This window comes from Myxine glutinosa, chromosome 12, assembly GCF_964187855.1.
Source record: "Myxine glutinosa chromosome 12, kmMyxGlut1.1, whole genome shotgun sequence".
NCBI lineage: Eukaryota > Metazoa > Chordata > Myxini > Myxiniformes > Myxinidae > Myxine > Myxine glutinosa.
The window spans coordinates 9,718,622-9,731,169 of NC_136272.1; the positions used below are offsets into that span (position 1 = coordinate 9,718,622).

The following is a 12,548-nucleotide window of genomic DNA, read 5'->3' on the forward strand; positions in this document are numbered from 1 at the left end:
TGGCGCAGATTCAAATGAAAGTTAAAGGGGAACGGACAGGGTGTAGAGATTTATTTGTTTAAAATAAGGAGGTAAGATACAAGTGGCTTGGGGCCTGAGCACTTGAGTGTTTCCAGGCTTCCTGGACACTCGGACACGCTATGAGTGTTTCAAAGAGACAGCCTTGAAAGAAAGTCTGGACACTCGCACGTGTGGGAGGTCTGGCAGGAGTGTCACAGTTGGATGTGTTGCGAATGTCTCTTAAAGGGACAGGTAGTACCGGTACACTCGGACGCTCGCTGCACTCTGCCTTGAGGACCTGAACGACGGCAACATTCTACGGGTATTGCCGTGCACCCGTCAGTGGAGGAAGCCGGATAAGGGGAGCCTCCTTTAACCTAACGGGTTGCGGAGTAAGGGAAGAATACCAGTAAGATGGGTAATGAACAAGGAACATCTGGTGAAAGGAGAAGAAAAATGATCACCAAATCTAAGGTACACTGGAAGCCATTCGGCTGGTGGGCTGAGAAATTTCTCCGTCGAGAGGACGATAGGTAGGTAGGACAGGGGATTCAGTCAGATCGGGCACTCAAATGAAATGTGAGGTAGGTTTTGGATATTTTGGAAACAGGATGTTCCTGAGACATGTGCTACACAGAGGAGATCCCTCCCCATGAAGTCCCCACGAAGCATGAAGTCCGAGGAGGCCTCTCCACATCTGGGAACAAGGTACGACACATTGATTCGGATGATTCGTGTGAAGTTGAGTGTCTGGCTACCAAAGTTAGCCGAACCCAGCTCGTTCTCTAATGAATGTGAGCTTAATGTATGGATTCGTGAATACAGTATTAGCAATCGGATATTATTGTCTATTATTGTCGTATTGTGGTATTAAGCCTGGTGTTGGCTTAGCGGTTAGGGTGCCGGCTTTGGATCCTAGGATCCTGGGTTCGAATCCCGGTCGATCGCTGAATTAATGCCAGGCGGTTGACTCAGCCTGTCATCCTTCCGAGGTCGGCAAATTGAGTACCAGCTTGCTGGGATGAATGATCACAGTGTGTACCCGGATTCAGCATAGGTACACCGTATCCCTGCGCACCGTAAGAGCGTGACCAAGGGTTGGCGTCAGGAAGGGCATCCGGCCATAAAAACATTGCCTCAAACAGGGAACCATGATTGTCATGGGGCCCGCAAGGCTAACCACCACTCTAGCGGGGAAAATGGCCTTAAAACGATCATTCATTCATTCATTCATTGTCGTATTATTGTATTGAATACAGTATTATTGTCGCGAGCAGCCATCGGGTGGGAGGTGTTTATGGCCCTACCTTCCTCCCTCGCACGGATCAGCAGGCGATCGGAGTGGACAGTCTGGTTCCCTTGGCAATGAGCCACGAGCCAGCAGGGAATCACAAAAGAAAGGAATGCGCATTTAATTGCTGTGTATTCGGACCGGAAGCGGAGCGATCACTTGTCCTGAACCCGGGCATCGAGTTATGTTTTGAATTGATCTCATGCACACTGTACGCAGCGATTGCTGGACTTGTCAAATAAAGGTGCGATCAGCTTTGGCTTCGTGTTGAATACAAAAATAGGAATGTGGCAAATCGGAGAGACGTGAAGGGCCAGTCTCCCTCGGAGCCGTCGTTCACTGGCGAGCATATATAATACGTAGATGGGCTGCAGGAACGTCCATACCAAGGTACTTTAAAAGGGTGCGGCTGTGCCACTGATGCAGTGCCCCCTGCGTGTTAGGACAGCATTTACAATTTGTGCCAAGGGTGCCGGCGATAGCTCGCCTACTCTTTGTAAGGGACACCGGCGGAGCGAGTGCTGGCAGACGGGATGCCTATTTAACGTCTATCCGAGGGATGGATCACACATTGTTGGGTCGCCCTGCCTGTGAAACATTGGGATGACAGTTTATTGTGGGGTGCATAAGGTGTGTGAAGGAGGTTAAAATGGTGACACACCCAGACTTTGGGTTCTAGACCTGTGAATGCTCTGGGTTGAGATTCGTCACATGTACCATTGATGTGTGCTGAGTGCGCATGCGCTGAGTTTTTGAAGGGGGATGACGTCATTGCGTTGGATCGCTTCCAATGTCAGAAGGTGACAGGGGAAATGTCAGAATTGTAACACCTTTGCAGAAAATGTAATGCAGGTAATTGTGGTTTAATTGTGGTTATGGTTTCGCCCCTGTCTGTCTGTCCGGCTGTGTTCGTGCAGCCGGCAACGGAGTTATGTTGATGGAACACAGATTTCAAAGAGGACGCGTACAGAAAGGCGGGAGCAGGGACACGGAGAAGGACAAAGCTGCAAAACCACGAGTTCTGTGGCACGATTTTTTAGGAAGGAGAAATTGAGCTTGAGTACTCTCGTGGGCTAGAGCGACTTGCTGAGTGATTTATGATCAAGACGAGTCCCTCAAAGGACCACCAGCTGTTCAAGAGAGACCCAAAACCTGTTCCATAACACTCTGTCTCCTGTTGGCTGGTTCAGTCGGATGTGAGATGTGAGAGCGGAAATCATGCCAAGGGGGAGAGGTTGGAGTGGTATTGATATTTGCGTAAAGTGATTCAGTTCACGTGGTGTGCATAAGGTGTGAAAATATTATGAATGTGACTTTGTGGACAGTCTGATAATGTCTAAACAGGTGTGCCTGCAGGGGAGATTGTGGCGGCCTGCGGTTTGATTCTCACATGTTGTGGGATTTTCATGCATGGTCATGTTAGTATTTGATGTTATCGAGTTAGAGTGATAGAGGTTGGAGTGCGGAATTGTGAGCTGGTGGACAAGACCATCCCCTCCTCCCTCCCCCCCCTCCTCCCCGACAAGACATTTTGAGATGGTTTGAGATTTTTACTCTAAGATTGAAGTTGCGGTAAACATGTGCATTCTAAACCTAGGGTGGGCAAGGTGACCTTCGAGTAATATGTGTTAGTTGTTGAGATCATGAACAAGATTGCGTGTGCGGTTGGGCATCTTGTGTGATTTGGCAGGGAACATACTGTTTTGTTTCTCTGTGAGGGGGCTTTGTCTGGTGGCTAGTGTTACTGTCCTACATGCCACTTCAGCATCTCCCATGCATGTATTATTTTTATAATTAATAAATCTTTTGTACACTGTCCGAGTTCGACCAGGTGCTTATTAACCCCACGACATGCGTTCTCCTTCCGACGAAGACTCATCATAGTCAGGCTCAATTCCATTGGTACAGTGACCATTCAAGGTGGACAATAGCAACATGACAATAAGCTTTGTATACTTGTTTCTTCACATCTCACCTTTTCCTTTTTTCCATTATTCCTACAATATTCCCATAATAATCACATATTAAACTTTTGTTTGTTTCCTCTATTACTTGGAACTAGCCGCAACCCATGGAACATCGACGGAAGGGAGGATGTGGTGTATGGATAGAGTGTACCATTATGGATGGCATAGGGGATTTGCTTGTCCGAGTAAGAATTAGGAAGAAAGATGAGAATGAAGAGTGGGTATATGAACAACGTATTTATTGCAATCTACTTCAATGACAACGCTATGATATACTTTTGAAAAATGAATGCATTCGTAATAGGAATCGGCATAGCACCACTCTGGCCACACTGGCGCAGTGGTATGTGTCACTGGAAAGGAACAGCAGTAGAACCATAGACTTTAAAAAAATGAACGGCTTAGTAAATCGACTGGAATTAGCCCCATACTGGCGCATTGGTAAGCGTCAATGTCAAGGCAGAGCCGTAGGAATATAATACAATGAACGCAGTATCAGAGGTTGAAATTATTTTCAAACTTCTGGATAAACAATGTTTGGGGTAAGAGTCAAGCCTCTGACGACTCCTTGCGTACTCGTATTATCAACCTTGATATACACATCTTTGAACGACCGTGCTCTTGAACATGCCACATATAACTGGCCGTGGGAGAAGACAGGAGCAGGCAAATAGATACCCAGTTTACGGAATGTTTGGCCCTGGGCTTTATTTATGGTCATTGAATATGCCAGGCGAACAGGAAACTGAGTTCGCTGTAGAACGAAGGGTAAACTGGCATCAGATGGGGCCAGTCTGATACGGGGTATAAGAGCTCGTTGTCCCTGGTGGGGTTGGCCCTGAGCTTTATTTATGGTCATTGAATATGCCAGGCGAACAGGAAACTGAGTTCGCTGTAGAACGAAGGGTAAACTGGCATCAGATGGGGCGAGTCTGATACGGGGTATAAGAGCTCGTTGTCCCTGGTGGGCACCTGTTAGTATTTCTGCATTAAGTACGTGAGAATGAAGGTGGTGAAGGCGAAGTCTAGTGCCATTGCAAAGACCTTGACGAATATCGAGATTCCTGAGAAGGATTATAATAGTCCCTGGTTTGAGGCTTAGACGGTGGGGCGGCATCCCCGAAGGTGTTATGCTGTTGAGAAACTCAATTGGATAGCTCTGAGCCTCTTCATTGTCATCAGAAATGGCGCAATCAGTGCTGTAGTAGACTGTCTTTGGACCAGGAATTCTGTCCAAGACCTCATCATTTAGCTTCAGAGTATGTTCATTGGTGGGGCTCAGAATAACCGTTTGAGCAAGATTTGCTTCTGACACATCATCGAAAACATAGTCAATTATATTTCCCTTTACAATGTTAAATTGGGAGGGAAGTGCGATACATTCCGGGTGAGTGTCGGGCAAAGGCTTGTGAAGTTGACCATTGCCAAGTTCAATCAGCCACTTAGCGAAATCTTGTTGGTCCTCGTTGGCTCGCATGTTTTTCCACAGTTTTACAACAGTACAATAGTGCCAAAGATGAGAACGTTTCAGACAGTTTTCGACAATGACTGCACGCGGCTTCCTCAGGACAACTGGAAGTACCTGTCTGAAGTCACCACCAAGAAGAAATTTTTTTCCACCGAAGGGAACGTCTGTAGCAGTTATATCTCTCAGTGCTATATCGATGGCATTGAAAGCATGTAAGGGGACCATTGATGTTTCATCAACAATAAACATGGTGACTGATCGAAGCAATTCAGCATGGGCAGAGTTTGGTGCTATATTGCAGGTAGACGTATCGTAGGGACTGGAAGCTTGAACAGATTGTGAACAGTCTGACCACCGTTGAGCAGTGTGGCGGCAATGCCTGTCCATGCACTTGAAGCAACTCTGAGATTCTGACCACGGAGAAATGAAATCAACGTATTGTAAAGCATAGTTTTGCCACTACCGCCAGGACCATCGAGAAAATAACAGCGAGGTCGTGGCGGTGATTTACTCTGAACCTCCACCACTGCAGCACACACAGCATCGAATAGCACCTTCTGTTCAGTTTTCAGAAGGGGTATCTGAGCTTTTGCCATTTCAGCGTGTGGAAAGGAACCAGATTCGTAGTCTAATTCAGCTTCGTCTGGGAGATTTGGAAAACCTAAAGCAGCACAAGTAAGACCAGCATCGAGTAATATTGCTTGAACGTGTTGCAGACCACGCAATTCAGCCACTTGTAAATCACTGGAACGACGAAAGTCCTCAATGAGCGATTCTCGGTGCTTTAGCCAAAGTGTCACTGGATCTTGTGGCTGACAATGGATGCATATTGTGGCAAAGAGGGACCTCAATTCACAAGGCATTCGGAATGAAGAAGCCTGTGTTAGTGCACTGTCCCATTCATCATCGTCTGACAAAAGGTGACGCATAAAACAGGCATCCTTGAATGAAGATGCCATGACGCCACCAACAGTTTTAATGTCATCGAAACAGGTAGCCCCAGGTACATGTAAAAGAAACGAAAGGGGGGGGGGGGGGACTGATCATGACCTACCCTATGCCACATGGCCTACGCCATTTGTTGAGATCATGGCCACAACGGAAACACAACAACTGGATAGGTAGGGCCTAGGCCTATGCCTACCTTTCGTCAGTTTCGTCGGCGAAGTACACTTTGTTTTAAGCTTTCAGAAGCTGAAGCCTTGGTAATTATTGCTTTATATGATACTGATGGGCTGCTGATCGGTTTCACTTCGTTGTAATCACAGTATATGGAAGAAATTATGGAAAACCCACCTGATGAGGTTAGCGTACACCGCGATCGACGACACTGGCACAAATGCATGCTCTGGATTGTCCACTCAGTGGACGGCTTGCTTTCGCCTTCGCCTGTCCAATCAGCGGACGGCTTGCTTCGCCTTCACCCAGCAGACGCCAATAAGATGGCGTCGTATCGGCAGTTAATCGGATGCTTTTGGGTCCCAACGTCGGCTAATTCAGATTTTTCGAGTATGGCTGTATGTGATAAACAAAGAGCGCGGTTCTTAGATCGTAAATCCATTCCTGCCGTGGGCATCGGGTCACTGGGTGCGGCATAAAAGGGATAACAAAGTCAAGTCCTTACGCTATTATTATATAGACTAGCCGAAACCCGTGGAACATCCACGGAAGGGAGGATGTGGTGTATGGATAGAGTGTACCATTATGGATGGCATAGGGGATTTGCTTGTCCGAGTAAGAGTTAGGAAGAAAGATGAGAATGAAGAGTGCGTATATGAACAACGATCGCCGACACCGGCACAAATGCATGCTCTGGATTGTACAATCAGCGGACGGCTTGCTTCGCCTTCGCCCAGCAGACGCCAATATGATGGCGTCGTAAGATGGCGTCGTATCGGCAGTTAATCGGATGCTTTTGGGCCCCAACGTCGGCTAATTCAGATTTTTCGAGTATGGCTGAACGTGATAAACAAAGAGTGCGGTTCGTAGATCGTAAATCCATTAGTGCCGTGGCCATCGGGTCACTGGGTGCAGCGTAAAAGGGATAACAAAGTCGAGTCCTTACACTATTATTATATAGACGAGCCGAAACCCGTGGAACATCCACGGAAGGGAGGATGTGGTGTATGGATAGAGTGTACCATTATTGATGGCATAGGGGAGCGCTCATGGGATCTTCTTCTTCCTTTAAGCTCCAATTTTTTCTCTTTAAGTTAAGTCCAATCAGTCCTCTCTGCTCGAAGTGCTCAGGCCATGCCTTCCCGCTCTCATACTTTTATTGCCGTTCGGTGTAGAAAGGGATTGACATATCGTTCATCTGTTTCAGCTCATTATCTTTAAGCTTCCTTATGTCTCGCCACCTGCTACACCCCTCTGAGTGACGAGGATTTATGCAACGCACCCCGAGTCTCGCAACGTCACTCCATTTAACTTTATTAAAATGACGATAAAGACGTTTCCTTATATATCCTAATTTAAAATGTTCAAGGGAATAAAAAGACCATTTGGTTCACACCACCCATGTTCACACCACTCGACTGTCCAATCAGCGGATGGCTCGCTTCGCCTTCGCCCAGCAGACGCCAATACGATGGCGTCGTAAGATGGCGTCGTATCGGCAGTTAATCGGATGCTTTTGGGCCCCAGCGTCGGCTAATTCAGATTTTTCGAGTATGGCTGTACGTGATAAACAAAGAGCGCGGTTCGTAGATCGTAAATCCATTAGTGCCGTGGGCATCGGGTCACTGGGTGCGGCGTAAAAGGGATAACAAAGTCGAGTCCTGACGCTATTATTATATAGACTAGCCGAAACCCATGGAACATCCATGGAAGGGAGGATGTGGTGTATGGATAGAGTGTACCATTATGGATGGCATAGGGGAGCGCTCATGGGATCTTCTTCTTCCGTTAACTTAGAGAAAAAATTGGAGCTTAAGTCCAATCAGTCCTCTCTGCTCGAAGTGCTCAGGCCATGCCTTCCCGCTCTCATACTTTTATTTCCGTTCTGTGTACAAAGAGATTGACATATCGTTCGTCTGTTTTCAGCTCGTTATCTTTAAGCTTCCTTATGTCTTGCCACCTGCTACACCTCTCTGAGTTACGAGGATTTATGCAACGCACCCCGAGTATCGCAACGTCACTCCATTTAACTTTATTAAAATGATGATAAAGACGTTTCCTTATATATCCTAATTTAAAATGTTCAAGGGAATAAAAAGACCATTTGGTTCACACCACCCATGTTCACACCACTCGACTGTCCAATCAGCGGATGGCTCGCTTCGCCTTCGCCCAGCAGACGCCAATACGATGGCGTCGTAAGATGGCGTCGTATCGGCAGTTAATCAGATGCTTTTGGGCCCCAACGTCGGCTAATTCAGATTTTTCGAGTATGGCTGTACGTGATAAACAAAGAGCGCGGTTCGTAGATCGTAAATCCATGAGTGCCGTGGGCATCGGGTCACTGGGTGCGGCGTAAAAGGGATAACAAAGTCGAGTCCTTACGGTATTATTATATAGATGCTTGGAATTGCCTCCTTTTCCTATGCACTGCATGGTGATCACACTTTCTCAGTTCTAGATCATCAGGGAATTGCCTCCTGGCCCCAGTTGATCAAAACTCGGATTATGTAATCACTGGATAAGAGCTATCCCTGTGGATAAAATTCTTATCCAAGGGTTAACAAACCGAAGGATAAACGATGGTTGTTCAAAGGGTGGATCATGGTAGGATAGCTATCTGCAGGATAAAGGCTGGATAAACTTTTGATACGTACATGGTTTCCCACAAAGCATTGTTGCCGACTGCTGGCAAAACAATCATGGTGGCAGAAGACAGTCTACCTAGAAACAGGAAGGCAAACTTTACCAAACGGGATATGTTGTGTCAGACGACGAGAGTATTGTTACGTTTGTGGGGGTAGATGATGGAATACCACAGTAAAGATAGGACTGTATAGTAATAGCATGGCTCATGGACACGTATGAGACATGTTGATGTATATAAGTAGGGCAACAGGAGTTCAAGATTATTTATGCATCTTCACACGAGGGATGAAGATGTCTTGCCCTCCTCTACTCCCTGTGCACCCACGACTGCGTGGCCACGCACAGCTCCAACTCAGTGAATAACTTCGCCGACGACACAACAGTGATAGGCCTGATCATCGACAGGGACGAGACGGCCTACAGGAGAGAGGTCAACAACCTGACACAGTGGTGCCAGGAAAACAACTTCTCTCTCAACGTCGAGAAAACAAAGGAGCTGATCGTGGACTTCAGGAAGAGAGGAGAGAGGCTGGACCCCATCGCCATCAACGGGTCTGCTGTTGAGAGAGCCAGCAGCTTCAAGTTCCTCGGCGTCCACATCACAGAGGACCTCACTTGGAACGAGCACACGATTCTAGTGGTGAAAAAGGCTTAGCAAAGCCTCTTCCACCTCAGACGGCTAAAGAAGTTCGGCAAGGGGCCGAATATTCTACGGGCCTTCTACAGAGGCACAATAGAGAGCATCCTGACTGGGTGCATCACTGCCTGGTATGGGAACTGCACTGCCCTCAACCGCAAAGCGCTGAGGTGGATCGTACGGTCAGCCCAGCGCATCAGTGGATGTGTGCTTAGCTCCATCGAGGATATATACAACAGACAGTGTGTCAGAAAAGCCCGTAAAGATTATTAAAGACCCCAACCACGGACTGTTTCAGCTGATGCCGTCTGGCAAGCGGTATCGCAGCCTCAAGGCCCAAACTAACAGGCGAAGAGACAGTTTTTTTTCATCAGGCAACCAGGCTCATGAACAATGAATACTGATTGCCGGTGACCTGTTGCCTGTTTGACTGCTACACACTACTTATATTTCTATTACTGCCGCTGTTATCACTTTATCACTGTTCATCACTTTATTATTGCTGCTACTTATTATTATTATTGCTGCTACTTACCATTATTATTCTCTACTTACTATTATTATTCTTATGTTATTGCTGCTGTTATCACTTTATTAATGAAAAACTGCTACTTATTATTATTATTAGAGCTGCTACTTACTTTTTATTCTTATTATATATTGTTATTATTGTTGCTATTTCTTATTTTATATTGTTATTTTATTTATTGTTACTGCAAAGTCGAGGAGCCAATATTTAAGAATTTTATTGCCTTATATTTGTATGGGACATGTAATAATAAAGACTCTTGAATTGAATCTTGAATCTTAACTAGATAGGGATTAAGATTAGTTTTCCCACAGTATGTGATTGCCCTCAGTGATTTTTCCCTTCGTTTTTACAACTATAACAAAGCCGGCCATGCAGGGCTTCCATTGGACCTCCACGTATGCCGACAATACCCGAACATTGCCGATTGGCAAGTAAGCCACGCCTTAATGATGCTCATGCCAAGCAAAGCCGGCAGGCCACGCCCCGAAGTTCGTCATTGGTCGAGCAAGAATATGGGGTGATTCAATGGGGCTCGACAATTGGCCAGTGCGACGTCAGAGCGAGAAAATTATAGGGAGAAGGACCGTTGGAAGAAGTCCTTCTCTCTTGGGTTTTTGTGCTGGAGGATAAGGTTCAGCCATTGTTGTGAGGGCTGGTGAGGGGAGCTTTGTTTGGAGCTGGTGGAACTTTGGCAATTTCGATCATGAGGAGGAGGTCTTGGCGGCGGTTTGTGAGTCTCTTGGTGCTTCGGACAGAGTGGAGAGCGAAAGAGGGCTGTCTTGATCACTTGCTTCACGCCTGGGCATTTGACGCGCAGTGCCGGCGCCATTTCTGGAGCGCTTCCTGCACAAGTGGCTACACCGGCTGCAACAACAACCAAGCTCCTAAAAGCCATTTTGGACCAAAGCAGAGTGCCAGCCGATTAAAAGGAAAACATTTTATTTCTTTATCTTTCCCCTGTGTGTCGTATTTGTGACAGAGTGGAGATGACTCAAAGTAGAATTTTAGTCTTTACTTCAGTTTTTATTCCGACACTTTCATTTCCTTGATTTATATTTTCATTAAATCATTATTGTTTGCATTTTATTTGTCGTGCCGTGTCGTGTTGTGCCTGTTCATTGTGGGTTTCGGATTAAACCTGTGTGATTCTGTTCAGGTAAGTGCTTGTTTCCTTCAACCCACGTGCGACGGAGCAACCGCCAATTTCGGCTACGCACCACAAAATTAATGACCGTTCTGGCTTTTCGTCCAAGGCTGGTGTTCATCGGCTAAGGACGCGACAGTATGTAATGGTCATCAGGAGTACATTTTCTAAAACCGCAACAAATGATGAAGAGAGGAAGGAAGGCATAGTTGGCGATTGCAACAATGCCTTGCATGCATTTTTGAATTTAACAAACTTACATATACCTAAGTAACCACAGGTAAGGTGTTCTTGGACCAGAGACTCAGATAAAGTTTACGGAAATTCACCAATTATCCAGCAGATAAAGTTTTCTAGGCTTTGAGCAATGAAAATTATCTCATGGATAAATTTTATCTGCCAGTAAATAAGTAATTCATCCACAGGATAACACCTATCCGAGCTTTGAGCAACTGCGAGCTGGTCTCTAGGTTTGTGTTAAAAAAAAAAAACCCCCCGTCAAAAACATTGACTTCATTTAAGCCCCGGATAGTATTTCGAGTTGGTGTTGGCTTAGCAGTTAGGGTGCCGGCTTGGGATCTTAGAATCCTGGGTTTGGATCACGGTCGATCGCTGAATTAACACCAGGGGGTTGACTCAGCCTGTCATCCTTCCGAGGTCGGCAAATCGAGTTCCAATTCACTGGTAATTCCGTGCGTGTCCCAAGAGGCGACCAACAGGTTGGTGGCAGGAAGTGCATCCGGCCATAAAACATTGCTTCAAAAAAGGGGACCACCGTGCCCAAAAAAGGCCAACCCCTGCTCTGTGGGGAAAAATGGCCACTAAAGGTGGTTCTATAGTATTTCGAGTTGGCTGTGCCGTGAACATGCAATTGTTTCATTGGTCCATCATGCTTTAATGGATAGCGTTGCTTTGCATCCAGACACTGCAGGATGCAGTTGCACCAAGCAATATAAATATCAGATATATCGTTCGTGATGATCAGTCGCACCTGTTGGAAACAATCCACAGGTAGACGCTGAGCAGGTTGGTGTCAACAATCTTGCGGTTGTGCTCCAAGAACCTGTCTGCATGTCCGTACGCCCGGATTACAGGCAGCCCCGAAAGGGTCTCTCCAAAGTGGGAGTAAATGGGAGAGCGGGTTACCGAGTCCAACCGTCGCAACTGCCGTGATGTCGCCACATAAAAGCGCTGAGGAAGGTCAGAGATAACAAGTTATGTTAATATTTATGTCCATCTTGAAAATAAAAACAAAAATAGAAAATAACCAAACAGACTGGCCATAGATCGATGGCATTCAAAGACCTGTACAAATAAGTAGAAGATTGCAAAGACCTGTACAAAGATGTAGAAGATTGCAATGGGAACTGCAACAGCAAGAAATATTGGTGTGGCAATGGTGATAGCTACGATGGTGGAGAGCACTCCAAATGCACAGCTGAGCCAGGAGCGCAGGGCGATGGGGATGACCTGATCAATTGTGTCCATATCCTGCACAGAGAGTCAACCTATCAGCAGACAGAACCATATAAGGGGTTTAACATTTGACAAGTCAGGAGACGACGATGGTTCACGAGCGAGCGGTATTCAATGACAAAGGACGGACTATAACCGAAACAGGCCCGGACAGGCCAGGCCTGGAAATGTCAAAACGAAGGTTACTGACCTTGAAATGAGATAGAAAATAATGTATAATCAGTTATGAGGTTAGTTAGCTCCACAATACCGAAAATTCGGTGAA

At 46.3% G+C, this 12,548-nt stretch overlaps 1 protein-coding gene across 1 annotated transcript in view; it reads right to left on the reverse strand.

Moving 5' to 3' along the window:
- Positions 1-12,548, reverse strand: part of LOC137438236 (ATP-binding cassette sub-family C member 2) — a 114,927-nt gene that overhangs the window by 13,991 nt on the left and 88,388 nt on the right. The window contains exons 25-26 of the mRNA XM_068133322.2: positions 12,143-12,298; positions 11,799-11,998 (exon numbers count right to left, since the gene is read on the reverse strand). Coding sequence (XP_067989423.2) covers positions 11,799-11,998; positions 12,143-12,298 — 356 coding nt within the window. The remainder of the gene's footprint in view (positions 1-11,798; positions 11,999-12,142; positions 12,299-12,548) is intronic.